Source organism: Fusarium poae, chromosome 1 (genome assembly GCF_019609905.1).
Source record: "Fusarium poae strain DAOMC 252244 chromosome 1, whole genome shotgun sequence".
Taxonomy (NCBI): domain Eukaryota; kingdom Fungi; phylum Ascomycota; class Sordariomycetes; order Hypocreales; family Nectriaceae; genus Fusarium; species Fusarium poae.
In genome coordinates, this window is record NC_058399.1 from 10,088,947 (window position 1) to 10,110,050 (window position 21,104).

Below are 21,104 nucleotides of genomic sequence, written 5' to 3' on the forward strand. Positions count from 1 at the left end.
CCCCGTTACGTATTTCTACTAGACTAGTATCTTCAATAATAACCCAACCCGTCAAATACGTGGCACTACTGATGATGGGCTTCCTTACGCTAATGCTCTTTCTCTTGTCGCAAAAGGACATCAAGGCACAACTGAATCACATTTGTGTCTGAGGAGTTCAAAGAAGAACTCCAGTCTCTCAGTAGTCACAAGGTAACTACTCGCGTGACAATTACCCATAGCCTATATCAAGGACCATCGAATTTAGCGTTGAGACAGCTGAGAAAATGGTGGGGCAATCGCGGGACGATCTGAACACTTCGGTGGACCCTTCTGTCCTTCTAGAGTTTCCACCAACTGGACAGGGTCACGTGTTCTCCCGTCATTTCGAATGGGAGGCGCGACTGCCTGGACCGTTAACGCGGTGTCGTCCATTAATCAACATCCAGTCCGCCACCGCTGGCCAAATTTCCTATTCACTATAATACTCATCTCTGTCCCTCGCCCCATCGTGCTGCTTCGGGAAAATATTGAGATTTGCTTCATCCTTCATGTTTGCTTAATTTTACGTCAAGTGTTGAATCATTCATCATGCCTGCGTATGTTTCAAGATGCGTCGCGTTATTTGGCCTGTCACTAACTAATATTTCAGTCCGGGTGATCAACATTCGGTGGTGACGAACCCTTACGAGGAACCACGTCCAAGAATTGCCGAATGGGCTGCAAAGGACATCGCTACGATAGCGGCGAAGCTCGACAAACAACTTGGTCCCGAATACATATCTGCACGCGCAGGCCCTGGCGGTACCAAAGTTCACTATCTAACTGCTGAGAAATGTATCACCTTGGCGAACGAAGTTTTCGGTTTTAACGGATGGTCATCTTCCATTCAGAACATTCAAGTCGACTTTGCCGATGAGAATCCTCAGAGCCAACGCTTCAGCGTTGGCCTGTCTGTCATTGTCCGAATCACATTAAGAGACGGAACGTATCATGAGGATGTTGGCTACGGTTCTATCGAGAACGCAAAAGGCAAAGCAATGGCTTTTGAGAAGGCCAAGAAGGAGGGCACTACTGACGGAATGAAACGTGCACTCAGAAACTTCGGCAATGTCCTGGGTAACTGCATCTACGACAAAGATTACGTGAAGCAAGTGACCAAGATCAAAGCCGAACCTGTCAAGAAGTTTGACCAAGATAACTTACACCGACATTCCGACTTCATCAAACGTGATATTGCGAGAGCAGGACCGGCGGCCCCCGCGCCCCCTGCTGCTCCTGTGGTCAAAACCGAACCTGCACCGCCGCTCCCCGTTGCAGAGTCATTTGACGACTATCTTGGAGGTATTTTGTCCTCCGATGGATTTGAGGAGATCGAGGCTGAATATCTGTAGAGCTCGACGAAGCCGACTTCTGTGTGCCAGAAGATGGCCACCCTGACGAAATCATGCTTTCAACATCAATCCTGGGCCCATCTGCCAACGAAAAGCCCACCACCAATCCTCAAGCTCAACAAAACCATCAACAACCCAACAGATCGAACTCTACTGGGCCCTCAAATCGAGCGCCGCAAACACCGATACAGGGACAACGATTCAATCCCTCTAACGGTCCAAATGCCCTTGCAAATCGCCCACAAGGTGGGACTTCAGGGCGTACAACTCCAAACCAAACTGGGAATCCTCGCCCACCACCGAATGCCCCCCAAAACATACCCGAGACTGTAGGCTTCTTTTCTGCAAAGGCGGTTAGTCAGTTGTCCGAGTCCACTCTAGAAGGTTCGGGCAATGGTGCCCTTGCCTTACCACAAGGGCAGCAAGCCTTTAACCCAAAGGCAGAGAGTCCATCGATTCGAAAAACACCTGGAATTGACCACAATTCATCTAAACCTGTTGCAAGGAATGGTCAGCATGTTGCTCCGACCAACAGTCAGGCAAATGCTGGTCCGACTACGCGATCTAATTCGAATAGCTTTACCCCGGTGCGGCCGTCTATGCCCAGCTCACAGAGCCGGGGAAATGTAATAAACCCATCGCTTGACCAAACTCGTCGAATTGGTGCACCATCTGGTCCAGGTAGTCCCCTGGCCAACAGAGGCAGTTACCGACCACCCGCGATGAAACGACCACCTCCTACCGATGGACGAACCGCTCTGGCCGACCTTCCTGCTAACGGGAACGGAGGCGCAACATCTGCTGCAGCGACCGGGCTGGATGCGAAGAGACAGAAGATGACGTAGGTTTCTTGTAATTCTGTTGGCTTTCAGAGGTGTACGGACGGCACGGAACCCAGGCGTACCGGTTTTTAGGGATTTGTGAATTGCAAGGAGCTCAGGTATGGGATATTTCTTACGGAACAAAGCGAAGGGTGATGACGATTGGAGTCTAGAATCAACCGAAAGAGAACCGGTTTCCTATCTAGATCACGACATGTATTATATATTTTTCAACCGAGTGTCAATGTTGGGTCACGGTGTTGAAAAATGGCGTGGTGAGTGGAAGTGCTCGCTCTAGGGAACTGGACAAGCTACAATAGAGATGGGTTATGCAAGGACTGATTTGCTTTATTTTCCCCTTTCCTTCTATTTGTACAAGGCAAATTCCAGCCTGGTCGTTATACATGTTCTCCCGGAGCGGGAGGACGTTTCTTTTACATATAAATACTCGCTTTTTTACTTTAAGGCAGCTTTGCAAGCCCTGAACGGGCCTGCTTTACTGCATCCGGAAATCCAAGCTTGCCCGCCATCTCGATACACTGCTTGTACTTCTTGCGAGCCAGGTCATTGTTTCCGAGCATGGCGGCGACATCGCCCCAGTTACACAGAGCAACTGCACATGCCTCATCACACTCAGCTGTGCGTTCGTCGCCAGTAACATCCTTAGCGTGCTTGTAGGCGTTCTTAGCCCAGTTTTGCGCAGCCTCTAGGCATTCCTTTCGGGTAGCAGGCATAGCAGGGTCATGCAACTCCTTGATCATGTCAGAGGGTGCGCTGTTGGCTGGGACAAAGATAGGATGCTGAGCAAAGCTGGCGGCGAGATTGTTCATGATGATGGGGCGGTGGCAAGGCGTCTCGCAAAGGCGAAGAGCCTGGAAGAACAGAGGGATGGCGAGGTGGAATTGGCTCTTGCGCTCATAATCGCGACCCAATGACTCCATAGCGCCGCCCATTTGTCCGGGGCTCAGCCAGTCACCCTCACCAGGCTTGATACCTTCGGCTTTGCGGCGGCGAGCCTCCTTCAATGCAGTTTCAACAGCCCAGATGAGGTGTTTTTGAGAGTTGTCAGGATCGAGAACATGTTCATCAGCATACAGCTCTCCAAGTTTGATAGCAATTCCAACCGTCTTGGCGAGAATGCGCTGCCTCTTGTGCCATAGGCTCTCAGGTACTTCTTCTTCATCTGATTTTTCTTGCTCAGTGGTAGACGTAGCGCTAGTGGCGACTTGATTTGAAGGTGTCTCGGTAGTTTCTGACTTGGGCTTGATAAGTCTGCCATCGTCGCTGACTTTGCCGTCCTTCACGGATTGCTCCATGACATTGATCCACCTGTTACAATCGGCGAGGATGCCTTCCAAAACCTGGAGACATCCGTTGTAATTTGTGATCTTCTCAAGCCAGTAAGAGGTCTGGATTCGAATACCCAGGACCTCATCAGAGTAGGGATCTAAGCCATGCTCGGCGCATTGATCCATAGCCCGCTTGTAGTACTTCAGAGCTAGTTCGGCATCGGGATTGATGTTGGTGTAGTATAGTGCACGTCGCAAGGAGTTGGCGATAGGCTTGGGGTATCTCGTGAATTGGTAGTGGTAGAAGTAGTTGAAGTAGAGGTAAACTGTATATGCACCAATGGTAGATACCACGGCAAGAACGAATATTCCTAGTGTTGTGGCACCTGGGTTTTGCTTATACGCTGTCTTGATACCAGTTGGGCTCATGGCTACTGCGAGACTGCGAAGACCAGCAGCGAGGGCTCGGCCAGCGAATTGACGAAAGGTGATCTGTGGCTGCGTCGAGGGTTGATTCTTTTGTGGTAGCTGGTCCCTTTTGGCTTTGAGGTCATCGTCATGGTGTCTATCGGATGAATTGGTCGTCTTGAATCGATGTTGGTCTAATCGGAGATGGATAACGGTGCGGAAGTTAAGAGTGGTGGTTCGCGATTGGAGTTGAATGGAGAGAAGGCTGGCATTTTTATTCTGCCAGCACCTCCCACGAAGGGGCCTCAGCGAAGCAATCGCTGAAACCGACATTGCAGGCCAACTAATGAAGTGAAAGTTAGTTGGTGGTGGTGATGACGAACATAGAAATTAAAAAGCTGCAAGTCAAATGCTTGTCGGTTAATTCCATCATACTAGTTGCTCGTGCACAGACCAATTCCGTTTTTGACGAATACTGGCCCGTGCGTTTCCAATCAAACGGGAATCTTCAGTGAGCTTCGGAACCTTGGAACCCGCTAAGAAGCTGACTTTTGACCGAGGGTAGCGGGCAGGCTCAGGGTCTTGTTTGGCTTTGTCTTTGGCTTTGGTGGGGGAGGGGACATTCTGGCATATGACGGAGGGGGACGGAGGGACATTCATAACATTTAAAGGTCCCACCATCCTCTATCAACCTAACCCAATATTTGGTAATCTCTCATCAACCTCTACAATACTACAATACAAATACCATTGTAACAATGGCTGGAAAGTTTGAGCCCAAGACCGCCGTTACCCTCGATCCTCCAAAGGACGACATCATCTCCAAGGAGGAGCTCGCCAAGGCCAACGGTACGACCTCACCTCCTCAAGACGCTCAGCAAGGCATGGGGATATGTGTCAACAACCCCATGCCGGTCTCATGCATTGGGAAGAACATAACTAATTGATCAACAGGCGCTACTGAAGGGGGCAAGTGCTACGTGGCTATCAAGGTAAGTCAAAGCACACCTGCCAGTCAATATGCACCTTGACTGTGCAACTCATCTCATCCAAGAGAACACGACTGATCGTCTTTCAACGCAGGGCAAGGTTTATGATGTGACTGGTAACAAGGCCTACCTCCCTGGAGCTTCTTACAACGGTAATAAACTATCTTAAACACTCCATGAGTAATGCCATCATACAGAATGACTAACCAATGTCTCTAGTCTTTGCTGGTAAGGACGCCTCAAGAGCTCTGGCCAAGTCCTCGACAAAACAGGAAGATGCGCTTCCAGAGTGGCAGGACTTGGATGATAAGGAAAAAAAGGTCCTCAACGACTGGATTACCTTCTTCTCCAAGCGGTACAACATCGTTGGTGTCGTGGAGGGCGCCACAAACATGGAATGACTAGACGAGTTGCCTTCGAGTGCCCACATCAAGTTATGAAAACACCGTTTCCAGTCTTACCTCTTGTGTGTTTGTGAAGGGTCTTGTGTATTCTGTCTTATTATTCTCCGCTGTCGTGAGTTGTGAATGCTTCAGCCATGATGTGACGTCTTACCAATGGATGTGTGTTTCACATCAACAGGTACTTCCACTACATACAATGTAGGCACTCAATCTCGAATAATCTATATAACATTCTGGGATTTGTGTACCAAGACAGGTCGAGAGCTAGCTACAGGCATAGAATCGACCGCCACGTAGTCGTACGCCATTGCAGAGCCAGAACGCATCTTTTCCAGCGTAGCCCCCCATACATACATAAACAGCATTACACAAAACGGGCCGCAGCAAAACCGCTCCATATGATACCCATGCGTTCCGGTTCTTTGTCTGTGGCGCCGTTGAAGGTTACAGTGTACATGCTCGTAACCGCAAGGCAGCAGGGGTTCATATCCAGGCTTAACAGCTTCGTTCCACGAAGACGTTAAATGTTGGTCAAATGAACTTTTGACCGATAGCTCTAGGTGCCATTGTGTGTAACGAATGAGATCTTCTATGACAGAATGGGGGTTCATGCATGTAACTAGCTTTGCTCTACCACCGTTTGATTGGTACTTGTGCTACGTCGCAAGACAACTTCAGTTCTGATTTTCAGCTACCTATATATAATAAGAGACAAACCGGGGTGCAGATACAGTGCATTCCATAACCTTGGAGCCAGACGAAAAGAGAAATCATTTGGAACAGACCCTTGGCCAACCCTCTTCTTACCAAGCATCACTGTCACCCAGAACGGCAGACCTTTGCTAGCTTTGCCCCTATTGCATAGATTGGGCATCCCGGCGGTTTTGTTGCGCCTGTATCTCCGTCGCTCGCCAAGCGATTGCGCAGTTCTCGCAGGGAACACATTGCCTCCAGGATTTGCGAAGCACCTTGACACCAAAACATTGATGGTGAGGGTCGTTGCGGGCAAAGTGACAGTACGATTTGAGGCGGAGAGTCGAGTGGTTGCAAGCAAAGAGAAATTCTTCCCAGTCGCACATTTTGGGCTATTGAATCCAATATTTTGGTATGGTCAGGTGCTGATGTGGTTGAGTTAGCCAGAGTCCTCCCGGAAGTAGGAAACAGTTGCTCACATACATAATGATCTTGATGGCTGTAGTAACAAGGACTTGGTCTATGATGTTCGAACAAGATTGAAACTGGGTGAAGGTGAGTATAGAATGTCCAGAATCTACGGCAGAAATTGAGACTCTTATAGCAAGAGAAGATACCCCGGCGTTATAGCTCCTTTATTGATGTATCTTCTCTTTTCTTTTTCCTTGTCCCCAGGCCGTGTGGCTGTCTGGGGACGAGAACAGGGAACCAGGATAACTCTTCAACATCCAATTGTCACTCGTTCATGCAAGTAATCGGTTCGATCTGCATAGATAATGTGATGAATCATTTTGGATCGAAGAAGAATCGAGTGGCACTCATAGAGACCCAGTATATCGTTTCTGAAAGAAGACAGCTGCATATGAACCAAAGCAGATAGCCGGAGGATGCGTGGGGTTGAGAAGGAGGCTCGAGTTTTTGGTGATACAGCGGAATTCATGGTAACTGACGGATAGTTTCTTTTCTTTCCGTGAGGTCAAGAGCCTGTTTGGCGATAGCTGGGATGTTGTGCAAGTATTCAACTACATAAGGAACGAAGAAATTGAGACCACATCCTACTTGAGATACATGTCAGATGACAAGCTGATGTTACCAAGACGCTCGACTACGAGCAAGCGAGGAAGTGCATAAACGATCAATATCATCCAGTCCTGGGGTTTTGATGCAAGCAGAAGCATGGCTAGCAGCTCTCGTGTACCATACATGCACCAAGACCAGCCCAGGAAAAAGGAACTAATAAAAGTCTCGTAGCGCATGCTCTGGGTGAACACTGTTCAGCCAGCCAGTATCAAGTCGAGGATCTATACCAAGGACAAAATGTCTTGTTCTCGGGAGGATGCAGATTATCCAAGTCAATGAGGACCCAGTGCATGCAGGCAACCAAATTGAGTTGGGTCGGTTCAAGAGTAAACAATTGAGAAAAGAGACAACGAAAAGAGATATCGTACGGTCTATGGGTAGATGCATGGAGTTGCAAAATTATCAAGGAAAAGTTCCGTACAAATTAACAAGATCGAAATTCGAGGGATAATCCTGAGAACAACGTCTAGGGTAAGCACTAGTTTATTGTACCCTTCATGGCGATACGTCAAACCAGCAGATAACAAATCATTGTAGATATTGAGGGACTGGAATGGCGAATGAGGATGTGCTGTGTCTATTCACGTTGAGTAGCCGTTTTGGTATATGCATGTCTGTTCAGGTTGTGCTTGCGCCTCGATGTTCTCGAGTGCTAACATTTTTTGCGGGTGTAAGTGCTGTAGGTAGACAAGTTTTCTCAGGGCATTTTAAATATATTCCAACTCAATAGGAATAAGAAGAAAGAGTTTGCTCTATAAAGCGTTATGTATTGGCAGGAATTAGATAGTGATGCATTTGCTTACCTATTGTTATTAAATTGTATGATAAATTTGTTATTGAGCCGCATCGATTGTGACTGATTGAAATGGTTCGCAAAACAACCTTCCTCTTCAATTTCTCCAGTAGGCGGACACGGGTTGCCTCGCCGGATGCCTAGCAGGTTGGGGGTTGAAACAAGAGTTCTGGTTGGCTGGAAACTATCGCAATGCCCCAGAGTGAGGCGGTTCGGGGAAGACAGACAAGGAAAGAACGGGCGGGAGTTTGCTCAAATGGATCGATCTTTCCCGGGTACACCAAAATCCAAAGTACCTTCTATTTTATCGCGACACTACCTCTGCCTACTAACACTTCTTCTCTCTACTCTTCTCTCCTCTATTTCCTCCCCCTTTCCCCGCTACTTTTGATTCCATTTGTGCTTCCTGCTCTATTTGCCTCGTCGCCTGTTTCTTATTCCTCCTCTTTCGAATCTCTGCCTTGTCTTGTACTTGACTCTGTGGCTCGCCCATTCATCCATCGCATGGATCTATGATAGCAGCCTAGCGCACCTCGAATCCAACTCGCCCAAGTCCCTCAACTGCGTTTGGCTTGTTCCATCCATCTTGCCAAACTCGCAATTGCTCATCGCGCTAGCAACTGCCAGTCTGTGATCTGCCTGGGATCCCTTGTTCGGAGGGATTCTCACCAGCGAGGGAGGACCCTTGCGGTTGATCTATCAATCAATGTATGCGCCTTCTTCTTTGTCTCTATCTTGTAACCTCTGTTGGGATGCATGACGAACTCTTTTTATACTTCTTCATCTCTTGGCTTACTGCCTTGCACCATTTTGGCTGCATCAACTTTCAATATATATCCAATCTGTCAAAGTTGTCTATCCGTCATATGTTTGAATGCCCTATTTGCCTTCAAACTTTGTGTCATCAAATTTCCTATACAATTCACAGCCACTTTGTCAACAGGTTTCTTTCTCTATTGTATTAGATCACTCATCAGTCTCTTCAATATACACAATGCGATCCACAAACTATTCCTAGCCACCGAGTGTTTTACTTCAAACTCGAATGCTGACCATGAAGTAGCGACAGCTTGCGGCACTTCCCGACTCCGTGATTACTACCATTTGCATTGACGACACGGCTCGACCTTGCATATATCTAGTATTCTGGCGAGAAAACTGTCATCATCACCATGGACTCGTTCAACTCTCTACAAGACCGACGAAACAGCTCAACCATGTCCCCTCAGATAGCTCAACAAGATGCCAATCTGGCGGGCCTGGGCCAGCCAAGGTCCCAGACTACAAGTTCCATCTATCCGAGCTGGTCTGGTGCAGGCGACGACCCTTGGACTCCCCTCTCCTTTGATTCCTCGAATACTCGCTCGCAGATTTTTGGGTCTGCCAACTTTCAGACTTCATACCAAGAATACCAAAATTATAGGAGCAAACCGCTGCTGTCTGAATGTGATACCAACCCAGATGACTCAGCTTACGGAAGTCGTCTTACTCATAGCATCGGCAATCCTTCTACATATGGCGAAGACCTTGATCCAGATATCCAGACGTTGGATTCGCAAAATGCTGATACGCAACTCGTCAATAGCGATCTCGAATCGCTCCAACTCCAATGCCAGTCTGTTGTCAGTGATTCTCAGCAGTATCCAGATCAATGGACTCGCCCTCGTCCGCCTGCCAGCGTGGCCACAGCACCTGTTGGCGGAGAAAGACGATGGAGCTGCAGAGAATGCTCGAAGACATGCCGTACTCGATCGGAGCTGAGGTGAGTTTAGAGTCATAGTGCCGTAATAAAAAACAATTGTACTGACTCGCTGCAGAAAACATGAATTGAAACACTCTCTTCCCTGGTGTTGCAATGTCTCAGGTTGCTCACGCAGTAAAGGATTCACTTCAAAGAATGATCTTGACAGACATAAGAGGACTGTACACAATGATCGAACAGTTTCTGGCCGTGCATTTGTATGCAACATCGGTGGTTGTGCGAAAAAGACCAAAATCTGGCCCAGGGCAGATAACTTCCGCTCCCACTTGGAGAGGATGCATCATAAAACATATTCAGCCAACGATGATCTGACGGAATATGTTTATCGGTAGGTTATTTAGCTCTGTACTTCCATCCACCTGCTTTCGGCTAATATGACAAAGTCCCGTCCCGTCACAAGGTCTCGAGGGTGTTGGGGGAAGTGCTATGGCATACCTCCAGGCCCAGGAGCAATCACCTGGCTTGGCCCATCCTTCTACAATTCTATTATTCCGCGGACACGGCGGGGACAGGCGAGCTTCACAGCCTCAACCTGGCATCAGCGGCCTGTCCCGAGGCCCGGCCCCTATTTCGATCGACCGAGATATAACAGGCCTAGCTCCCGTACGAGAAAGCGACGAAAACTTTATTCGACCCGATATACTCAGTGGGCCTGTTACTATGTCTCAAGATCGGTGGCCAGGGCCCCCTACCTCTGGAGAGGATGCACCAGGTGATGATATCACAACTTCTGAGTCTGGGCAACATGACGATGCCGCCCCAGATGACATGGACGGCGTGCAAGAAAGCGAAACCTTGGAAATGGAAACATCTAGCGTCAGCGACAATTCGAGCTCCCAGCAACCCGATATTGGAATGATAGATGCCGATGAAGCTCAGCAAACCCCAAGGGCGGTCATATTGGCAGACCAATCCAGCCTTGACTCTCCCAACAACAGTCTAGTGTCATATGAAATTCTCGACAAAATCCCGAAAGAAGTTATTGCAAGCTATATGAAGAAGCACTCGACTGAAATCAGGGATGAGACCCCGAAACCGGATGTGCCTGGTGGCAAGAACCAAGCTCATGTACACAAGTGCCAGGACTGCGATAAACCGTTTCCACGCCTATGTGAACTTAAGTAGGTCGAACCCAACTACAACACTCTGTATGCTACTAACAACCTACTTAGAAAACATCAAAAGAGGCACTCAAAACCTTACGGGTGTACTTTTTTGAACTGCAACAAGACATTTGGAAGCAAGAACGACTGGAAGCGACATGAGAGTATCCAGCACTACCAGCTCGAGGTATGGGTATGCAATTGCACCAACTCTAGTGGCGAGCTTTGTGACAAGGTCTGCCACCGCCGCGAGAGCTTCAGAAGCCATCTTACGAAAGAGCATAAAGTCTCTGACCAACGTGAACTGGAAGAAAAGGTCGACACATGTAGAAGAGGCCGTCATTGTGATGCCCATTTCTGGTGCGGCTTTTGCCAGGAAACCATCGAGATCAAAGAAGCAGACAACACATGGACCAAACGCTGTGACCATATTGATGATCACTTCTCTGGTCGCGATATACCTCAAAGGGACATCAGCGAATGGGTACATGAGAAAGGTCCCGGCACTTCAATCGATACTCCCCCGAAAGCTGCACCTGAGTCTTCATCTGTTTCATTTGTCCCTGATCCGAAAACACCTCAACCTTTGGGATCACAGGATAATAGCAGCGGAGATCGCCGAGACTGGAAGGACACATACATGTGGTTATGCGTAAGTACACAGCCAAATTCCTCTCGGATCATAACGAACTAACAGAAAACGAACAGTGCTATTGTAATAATGAGAATAGCCTTGGTCACAACAAGGTGTGCTTTGATTGCAATCGACGGAAGTGCGATAATTGTAATGTGCATACACTGCCTCAGCTTAGCGATAACTAGGTCTCTGTACTGAAGTATGTGAGGAGCATCAACTTGGTGGATATAGCTGATGTCTGGTAATGATGTATAACGATGGAACATATACCCATATAGCGGAATAGATTTTGTGTGATCTGGTATGTCAGAAGAAGGATTGATGGAATGCCTTGACTATGCTGGGCGTACTTGGGAGCCCTTTCATGTAACTATCGTGTATTTACTACTTTTGGAAGCTTGGAGCATTAATGGCGGTGCACTGTCAATCCTGAAAAAGTAAAGAGTAATGACCACAACCGTACAGAGTATATCCCCAGACTACCTACAACAGGAAAACATAGAGTATGCCTCACTGACAGCAAATAAACGCCTATTATGTCCGAGTCATTCGAATTTGAGCCGTCATAAGTTACAACTCCATGTCAAAAGTAACCATCAAGTTTCGGGCAACTTTACTCAGTCACAACATGCCCAAATACTGATAATCCACAGTAGTTGCCCATATAGATTCTGCGGATACTCGGCTACACGATTGCGCAGCCCCTTGGGATCGACAAAAGTGTAAATGACAGGGGCTTCAGCTTGAAGAGCCATGACCATGCTATCCACATAACTTGCATGTTGAATGTTTCGTTGGCATGCATCGATTTTCCACTTTGGTCAACGACTGACAGGAAGACTATGGCGCGGGCTATTGTCTCAGTCAAAGCCACTTGGCCACGTCCCCGGCGCGTAGTAGAGCCCGTTGATAGCTGGTACTCCTTGCTCAAGTGGGACTGTGACTCCCCGCTAAGCAGTTCTGTGTAACGCCAGACTTGTTCACATTCTTGGGAAAGAAGACATAGACGCGAACCAAGGACGGGGCAACGATTTCAGCCTTTGTCATTTGTCACGTTGTACGAAGAGTCACTATCGCCAAGGCACATATAAGTAGGAGCTGGAGCTGAAGAGGTTGGAGGCAAGGGTTGAGATAGAAACGTATATGATGTGATCTTAAGACAAGGGTATGGCAGTGCTGAATAGGCTATCTCACGGGCTTTACCACACGTCCACGGGAGATGAGATCTGCGCCTTGTTGTAACGACAGCTTGGCCTAACCAAACCATCACGGCTGCACGGGGAAGCAGACCGGCAGCCGCCCGAACGATACATGCAACGTGATTGAGAGACAAAAGGATACTAAGGATCATAGTAGCCTTTTCCAGGTGTATCTGTATCTGTATCTAGAAATCACATCGTGTACATGCTGCGGGCAGGGGCTTTTATCACACAAAAGAGATCTCGGGACAAGTCCCGCCTCCACGGTACTGGATCGACGAAGAGGTATTTTGCAGGCCCAAGTTGTCTTGTGTTTGTATCGCCAGAAAGGATTTCTTAGTACTTGACGTAATTTGAAGGAAACTGGTATACTTCAGGTTGCTCGTGTTTGTGGGTTGGTGCGTCACTAATCTACGAATAGATACCATGTACCTTAATTACCTCGTGGGGAACGGTTAAAGACAGTGGGCCTCCTGCAGTTGGAAGAAATCAGGGGTAAGAATAGTTACTTGATTTGGAAGACATTGGGCAGAGGACGACAGATTCGTAACTCACCATTGGCTCCCATCCATAATGGGATGGAAGCGTCAGTGTTGCGTTCGTGTCTGACAGATACAGTCTGAGTTTCCGGCTCGTGAATGGCTCCTGATACGCCTGCAGGGCTGAGTTTAAAGGCCATAGTCACATAGAGGTGCACACACAGATGTTTACAGTATGATGGGGGCCAGTGTCACAAAGTTATGTAAGAGAATTGCATTATTGATAGCCCCCAAACCCGGGGGCCATGTGCCGTCCCGTCTCTTATGTAGGTGCTACGTAGTTAAACCTCAGCTGGCCTGGGCGTTTATGCTGGGAGTATAATTGATGCGACTGTAAATCCGTATCAGGGATCTCGATCTCTTGATGTGGTTGGGTGAACCAAGTGCATGGATTCGTGAGTGTCAATATTCACGATGTCTTAGTGAATGCCTGTTAAAGTTAACAAGGTATCAAGGTTTATGCGATGAACCATGGCCTTTACCCTGGCTACCTGTTGTTCGAGTACCGTAAAACAATATTATGAGTATCTATTGTATGAATGGACAAGGTAGATGCTTGAGTTTCGAGTGTTGGTTCTTGTAATCAATCAAACCAAAAACGGCGCTGGTGTCATTCAACACAGCGGCAGACAAGGGTATATAGACCAATGAAACAAAGTCATGCAAGCCAAAGGGACAAAAGCAAAAAATGCACAATCTATAGTACAAAATATAGCAACTAGTATAATATGAGTGTGGTCTAAGAAGTCAAGTGTTCATTGTATGTATTGTAGGTATGTAAGCCTGATGGGACTTGAACTAGGTTAACCCTGCCAGACCGGGCGAGTTGATGCTTGTAAGACTGTTGGCTCTAGCAATATCTCTAAGCCTATTCAAGCTTAGCTTTGAGGTCACGATTGGCTAGGAGTAGGCGACAAGGTAGGTAGGTGCCTTCTTCAGAGGTCAAGCATTAGCTCTGGAAGGAAGGATCAACTAGCCGGACAAGGGCTACGGGCATTAGGGATTAAGGCCTCGCTTACCAAGGCTAGACTAGTAGGCGCCTGTCGATCCACGATGGGTCCTTCTTCCTCCTCCAACTCTTCCACTAAAACAAGCCGGAGTTGGTTTCTCCAGCAATGGATGGATACCTACTTCTTGTACGTATCTGTACAGCTACAGCAACAACATACAGCAATCGTCATTATCAGCACAAAATATTACATCGCTTATTATATCTCTTTCATCACCAGGAGGCGTTTATGGCATACCACATCCAGAATCCTTGGCTAAACTTGGATACCATGGTCCTTATCCAGTCCCACCAAACTGCACGCACCTTACTCTGCACTCTATACATTGGGGGTTGTCATCGAGCAGCGGCTACTCCGTACTGTAACTCAATCACGATCTGTTAGCCGCTGATGCGGTTGTTACAGGATTTAAGATATTATCTGTACTTTACAAACCCACACCAGTCCAAATGAATGCGTGACAGCTAGCATGTCCTTGACTCAAGACTCACTGACAGCTGTGGTCGTCACGTATCAGCTTGTCTCAGGCTCTTTGCGATTAGCTAGTTAAGACTCCAGGGGTCTTCGTCATCTATTACGTCTTGTTCATTTTTACGCATTCCCGGACACACAGACATCCACCGTTTCCCATCCGCCTACGCCTACGCCTCCAAAACCAACACCAACATCGCATCGCATCCCCTCAAAGCTGCGTCAATGAACAGATGGATGGATCCAGCCAAGGCTCGTTTTTACATTGGCACTACAAGGGCGGATGGACGGGCCATACCGTGCTATTAGTGGCGTCAAGGTGTTCCGGGTGCCTTGAGCTAGTGCCATGCCATGCGTGCCTATGATTCAACAACAAGATAAGGCCAACTGCTTCTATCTAACGGTACCAATTCGTTGTCGAGTCTCAAAATCTTTATCGAGGGCTGTGTGCATTCACAACAAGCTGGAGCAGGTTCCGCATGGCTTCTGCAGTGCCAGAAGACTGGACAATTCCAAGTCACAGAATTTTGAATAACAGCCACAACTTGGGACGCAACCTACTTCTGCTAGCTCAGCCCATGGTCTCTCTGTTCACCATTTCGGTGCGCACACCATCTTTCCAAGGCAAAAGGCAGACCTGGGATAGCAAGGGTCAGGACCAGGTCTTGAGTTTCCAGGGTATCCTGCAGGTCTGTCCTGAAATGTAATCCAGGAGGGATCAGCGTATGGGCCCATGGTTCCCATCGCCTCCACAATCTCAATACCTCTCCAAAAAAGATACGTATTGCGGCTCTGCTTGACAAATTTGGGGAGGGAGCGGTGCCCTCGCTGTAGAATGCTCACAGACAGGCCCGCGAGACCATCTGCCCATACAATTTTTGAAATCTCCATCAGCCTTTAAGATGACCCCCTTCGCCCTCCACCAAGACACTTGTTCTACATTTCTGTCAGCGACTCAGGTGTTATCTCGTCTTGTCTGTTTCAACACAGATTTTATCTCTTTTTATCTTTTGACTTTCCGTCTTGTATTGACCTGGTCCCTCATATTGTTTGGTTCTCCAAACTTACACTATCTGACTTACACGCCTTCCGTCTTGCGTTACAAAGAATCAGACTTCAATATCCGCAACACAAATGATTACATTTGTTTGTTGATTAAAGATCCTTTCGAGTTTGGACCAAGAGCACTCTCTTTCGAATTCGAAGTCTCCCTTTTCTATACCCAATCACTGTTAGCAACGCTGCTTGATCACCAACATCATGGACTTCCATCACTGCCACGAAGAGATTGATGGAGCTCGTTATGCTCCTAACACTCACTACCTGTCCCAGCACGAGTCTGAATACATCAAACACCAAGACCTAACCGATCGAATTGACCCTCTTCTCCAATATCATACACCTTGTTCTGGTGGTATTGATGGTACCATTAGCATGCAGAGATACCTTCAGGGGCCACCGAGCAGTTTCTTTGCTACACCGCATCAACTCCCTGTACAACAAAATGCCTACTACAATGGAGTCTATCCCAATATGAGCTCTTCTCTTCATCATAACTGGCATCTCCGGCATGGCTCCCCAGCATCCTACCAATATTCTTCAGCAGCTAGCGGGCCCCAAAGTCCCCCCTTGACGGATAACGATGGGTATGTCGACAGCACCCAAGGCCCATCTACCCCATCCGACACTGCTGTTCTGTCCCCTCATATTGCTTCCCTCGGCTCGGCGTCACCCAGTGCGTCACTATACGGAGTCTCGGGTGTATCTCAAGGATACGTGAATCCGGCAGTGATCCAGCCAACCCACCCCCAACACAACAATAACCACGTGGAAGAGGAATTGTCTGAATTCACCCTTGATTTGAACGTGGACATTGATATCACTGCGTCTACTTCTATCTGTCCCGCTAGCAGCTCGAGTAACGTATTTTCTACACATTCGCCGGGGTTTGCTGAGGAGTTTGAAGGCCACGATGGCGCCTCCTACCCTGAGATTGAAGACATGGATTTCGATACCAAAGTTGAAGAGGAAACCATCGCCGATACTTCGTCCACTATGGCTGATGACGACGGCGAGTATAAGCCCGGGCGAAAAGCCAAATCGTCCCGGACTCCCAGAGTTAAAACTCGCCGTGGCCGCACAACACGATCAAGCCCTGACAGATTTGCTAGCACATCAAGTGTTACCAAGTCACAGCGCCCCCCTCGTACTTCGGCAAATCGGAGCTTACTCTCAACATCTTCTGGTAGAAGTGCGAAGTGCATACACTGCGGTCTGACGTTTTCCGATGTGGTACTACTCCAGAGACACATCACCGCTTTACACAACCGTCCTTTCATTTGTGTCTTCCATTTCGCGGGATGTACTCAGGTATTTGCAAACAAGAACGAATGGAAACGACATGTCTCAGCCCAACACCTCAATCTCAATTACTGGCTTTGCACCTCTGGCAGTTGTGGGAACTCACCAGGTATCTCCAAGGGAGCCTTTGACAACCCTACACACTGCCGAGTCTTCAGAAGAAAGGACCTCTACACTCAGCACATTCGCCGGATGCACGCACCCCCAGAAGTTGCCCAAGCAGATAAGAAGGATAAGGCCTTTCCTCTCGATTGGGTAATACAAGAAAAGGAGTTGCAGGATAACGCGTTGAGGCAACGATGCACACTGCCGACATTTATGCGCTGTCCAGCTGAAGGTTGTACAACTGTCTTCGACAATGGCCCCAGGACTTGGGATAACCGTATGGAACATGTTGCGATCCACCTTGAGCGTGCCGCCAACAATAAAGAACCGCCGGTCGTCTTTGGCGGTGACAACGACGAAGCCCTAACGCAATGGGCGTCACAGCCTGACGTCCGAGTCATTGCGGCTACTGCCACAGGCTGGGCAACATGTCAACCACTCAGGGCAGCTAGAATGGAGATTTCCAAGCTCTCGAGCCCCGATGAAGGCCTTGATGAAGATGCAGAAGGCGAGGAATGTTGAACAATTTCCTGTCGGCATCAGACATCGGCCATTATATTCAAATCATGATTGACATTTTTATTATGTAGTTCGAGACTGCCACACGATGGCAAGCATGCGGTTCACTTGCGGGAAAATGGATATACTGGGGTTTCGTACGGCGTTTCTTTTTTCATGACGATACCACCATCGCATATACGGATTTTCATTTGCGGTGACCTTTTAATGTTTGGTCGCACTTGCGGACGCTCTGGCATTTGATCGGGTCTGATCCGGGTTCTTCTTCTGTTTAGGATACCATGTACAAATATATGATGAAAGAATAAACGAACATGTCGATATACATCTTTTTCTTCAACAGTTGCTTTGTCAATTCCCCATAGCCACCACCGTTACGTCTCACCACATATGCAGACACTCGTTTCCGCAGAGCCTCAACGTCAACTTTTATATATACTCGTGTCGTCAGCTCAGCGTCGTACCATAGCCCCCAATGGCACCGCCCCGTGCACCCACATCACTTCGTTCCCTTTACTTCTTCATATATGTAGTTTGCCCACCACCGTCCTTTACGAGAAAGGGGGTGACTCAGGGCGGTTCTATAAATGCCATCATACCTGGGGGCCAAAGGTGCCCTTTGAGCTCAGCACGATCAGGCTGTGAAGAAAACCGATTGGAAGTGGTGTACATCTTCTTGTTGTAGTCCATACAAGAAATGCAGAGTCAATTCCATGTTTGTAAAACACGAGAGATGGGATCAAAAGCTGACGGGGACTCGAACTTCTATTACATCATAATATCAGCTGTTCCTTGTCTTGTTGCAGGGTGAAACGATGACAGCTCGTCACAACACGAACATGCCAGTGCAGATTCCTTGCATATTGGTGTTACAAAACCTTGGATTTATTACACCTATGAGTTATTTGTTCTTCAAGGTGACCAGAAACTATAGTTTGATCATGATTATGCCTATTTGTAATTTCTCAATAAACGGGTCTTCCTTCGCCAATTATTACTGCTTGATAAACCTCGTGGAATATCTCTCCACTGCTTTCGATAGACTCGGGCAGTCGTTGAACTCAGTGACCGCAAGTCCGTATCAATGTTTCTGGCTATGTAATAAGTACAGTTGACACGAATCTGCAATCTCAAAGTCAGTCGATATTCATCAATAGTTGAGAGATGCATACATTCCTGTCGAAACCAACTTGTTTCTGAATCCATGGATAAAGCAACCTATAAACACATACCGAGCCGTGCCTTATGGTTAAGGTATAAATTGTCCGTATGGACTGATAAGAGAACGGTCAACACAAAATGAAGGGGCGCACAATGGCGGACTCCACAGGGACTGTTTACTCTCCTCCGAATAAAATCACCCATAGTGAGCGTCGGTACTCACACAGGTTGGACCTCGCTATGTGGCATCTCTCCTACAGGATTTGGCGGGTTTGGGCCACGCTGGGCCCGACGTTGTTGTCGGCTTTTGCATGCAAGTGCGTATCCTGGTTCATTAGCTTTTCGCCATTCGATGTACGCTTCATATTTCTGTTGCTGTATTGGGTCAGGAAACATCGGTTTTGAAACGGGAGGCGGACAAGCTGAATAGCCACTGCTTCCCAGTGTTGGATTGTAAGGCAATTGAGGAGTTGCATTGGCACCCATCAAAGGGTTGGGCACAACCGCGCATGGCTGAAAAGGAAGATTGGCAGTAGGTAGATTGAATTGATTTCCGAAATTGGTGATTGGTGGCCATTTAGGCATTGGTGTCACCAGCCCAAGACTGGATAGTAATCCAGGGGAAGCGATGCTCTGCATTGGAGTCTGATAAGCGCCGAACGAAAAAGGATCATTCGAAAATGGCAGCATGCTTGACGTGAGGCCAAATCCCGCTAGGCCTTGCCCTCCGACAGGAATAGAACTAGTCTCCCGGCTTGTGTTTCCTTTCTGACTTGTGTCAAGGCAGTCTGGATCTATGGGGGGCATATGATGGTTTAAACTTGTTGAGTTCACCTCAGCAGGCGGGTTGCCGAGATATTCACTTTCCTCACTGCTCCTGTTCAAGCCTATCTGCTGGAAGAGTTCCTGACCCGATGTGCCTGAATCTTCTGAGCTCGTTGATTCCCTTGTGAAGCTTTTGAACGACAGAAACTCTCTTGCTCTAGGGTTCAACACGGAGTTGAGAGAGTCTCTATCCATACAAACCCCAGAGTCTTGAGACCAGTCTTTCTTTTTGGGGTAGGTAGTATAAGCCGTGACAATTTCAGGATCTCGACTGACATCTTTGTGCTGTTCTGGCACTTTGTACGGCTTCTCTAAGAGCTCTGGTTGGAAATGGTGTTCTTCTGGGGGAGTTGCGCCTGTAGGACGAATTTCTGGCCCGCGATCTTGCCTGAGTTTTTTCAGAAGCCCTTCGAATTCCTCGTTTCGCCGCTGAGTTCCTTTTTCCAATCTTTCTGTGCCCAACGTTTCGTTTTTGTTGGTCGGCGTTCCCTTGAGCTTCTGCAAAATCTTCTTCCAAGCCTCATGTTTACGGTTGAGCTGATCTTTCGTCTCTGAGTTACCAGATACAAAAGATGAAAATCCTGCAGTCTTCTCCTGCGATTCTCCGATCCTGTTACCAACATTGGCGACTGCTGGGTCTTGAAAAACGGCCTCTCTGGCCCTCTTGATGTTATCAGCTCCATAGCTCCTCAGCGCCTGGTACTTCCCTTCGCTCGATACATGATAAGAAGAGTTAGATTCTGTTCGATGTCCTTCATCTGTCGTCTCTTCAGCTGAATTCCATCGTCGTAGTCTTCCACGCGCGGGCTGTATGCGAGCAACAGGATAGGCTTTCCCATCCTCCATGATGACTTGACCAGCACCAGCTGGTGAAAAATCTTCCCCAGAGACCAGTGGGGTTAATTTCAGTATCCTGATGTTTTTGGGGGCATTTTGAAGTTCAGAATCCTTCAGCAGGATACATAACCCGTGGGCGTCGTATCTCGAGTTCTTATCCACGACCGTATGCATGTTATATCGATCCATGCGTGGTTGATCTTTGCTGATACGTGGCGCATTTCTGCTGCCAACTTCGGAGCTGTCAAGACTGGATCGCCAGTGATTGTTACTCTCAACAAAGTCCCAAGAACTGGGTCTTCCAATTTTGCTATGTGCTTTGGCATCATTGTCTGTATGGGACTCAAAGCGTTCACTACTGCCTGTTGTGTACCAATCCGTGCTGGTGCCTGTCGTAGCCATTGAGTCGTAGGAGCTGTAATTGTCACGACGACGACGCCAATCTGGGTTGTTCATCGCCTCAGCAAACTTCGAAACCGTAGTGTGATCCCCTGAATGCTCCTTGCGTGACAAAGATGGTGCAGAGTGTATTTCAACGTGTGATCCATCCGTGCTTGTTAGATCAGTTGAGAAGCCACTACGGGCCACTCGACTTTGGGTCCTCTTGTCGCAATTCATAGCGAGAATGTCGGCTCGTTCGAACTAATACGAGATGAGAGATGAGGCACACGCCCGATCGGATGTCGTTGTAGATGAACGATTGGTGTATCCTTTCGATACAAAAG

The 21,104-nt window shown here is 47.9% G+C and overlaps 6 protein-coding genes across 6 annotated transcripts; 4 read left to right on the forward strand and 2 right to left on the reverse strand.

Moving 5' to 3' along the window:
* Positions 1-570: 570 nt before the first annotated feature.
* Positions 571-2,218, forward strand: FPOAC1_003244 (uncharacterized protein; the record flags this gene model as incomplete). Its single annotated transcript, XM_044847814.1, has 3 exons — positions 571-578; positions 632-1,323; positions 1,374-2,218. The coding sequence occupies 3 exons, from the start codon at positions 571-573 to the stop codon at positions 2,216-2,218; spliced, it is 1,545 nt and encodes a 514-aa protein (XP_044713730.1).
* Positions 2,219-2,655: 437 nt separating this feature from the next.
* On the reverse strand, positions 2,656-4,224 carry FPOAC1_003245 (uncharacterized protein; the record flags this gene model as incomplete). The annotated part of the gene is made up of 1 exon (XM_044847815.1): positions 2,656-4,224. One exon carries the CDS (start codon positions 4,222-4,224, stop codon positions 2,656-2,658), a length of 1,569 nt encoding a protein of 522 aa, XP_044713731.1.
* Positions 4,225-4,649: 425 nt separating this feature from the next.
* FPOAC1_003246 (uncharacterized protein) lies at positions 4,650-5,281 on the forward strand (the record flags this gene model as incomplete). Its single annotated transcript, XM_044847816.1, has 4 exons — positions 4,650-4,785; positions 4,846-4,883; positions 4,975-5,032; positions 5,100-5,281. The coding sequence occupies 4 exons, from the start codon at positions 4,650-4,652 to the stop codon at positions 5,279-5,281; spliced, it is 414 nt and encodes a 137-aa protein (XP_044713732.1).
* Positions 5,282-9,022: 3,741 nt separating this feature from the next.
* Positions 9,023-11,537, forward strand: FPOAC1_003247 (uncharacterized protein; the record flags this gene model as incomplete). The annotated part of the gene is made up of 5 exons (XM_044847817.1): positions 9,023-9,612; positions 9,668-9,940; positions 9,996-10,733; positions 10,785-11,367; positions 11,424-11,537. The coding sequence occupies 5 exons, from the start codon at positions 9,023-9,025 to the stop codon at positions 11,535-11,537; spliced, it is 2,298 nt and encodes a 765-aa protein (XP_044713733.1).
* Positions 11,538-15,831: 4,294 nt separating this feature from the next.
* On the forward strand, positions 15,832-17,559 carry FPOAC1_003248 (uncharacterized protein; the record flags this gene model as incomplete). Its single annotated transcript, XM_044847818.1, has 1 exon — positions 15,832-17,559. The coding sequence occupies one exon, from the start codon at positions 15,832-15,834 to the stop codon at positions 17,557-17,559; it is 1,728 nt and encodes a 575-aa protein (XP_044713734.1).
* A 1,377-nt stretch (positions 17,560-18,936) lies between these two features.
* On the reverse strand, positions 18,937-20,781 carry FPOAC1_003249 (uncharacterized protein; the record flags this gene model as incomplete). The annotated part of the gene is made up of 1 exon (XM_044847819.1): positions 18,937-20,781. One exon carries the CDS (start codon positions 20,779-20,781, stop codon positions 18,937-18,939), a length of 1,845 nt encoding a protein of 614 aa, XP_044713735.1.
* Positions 20,782-21,104: the final 323 nt, after the last annotated feature.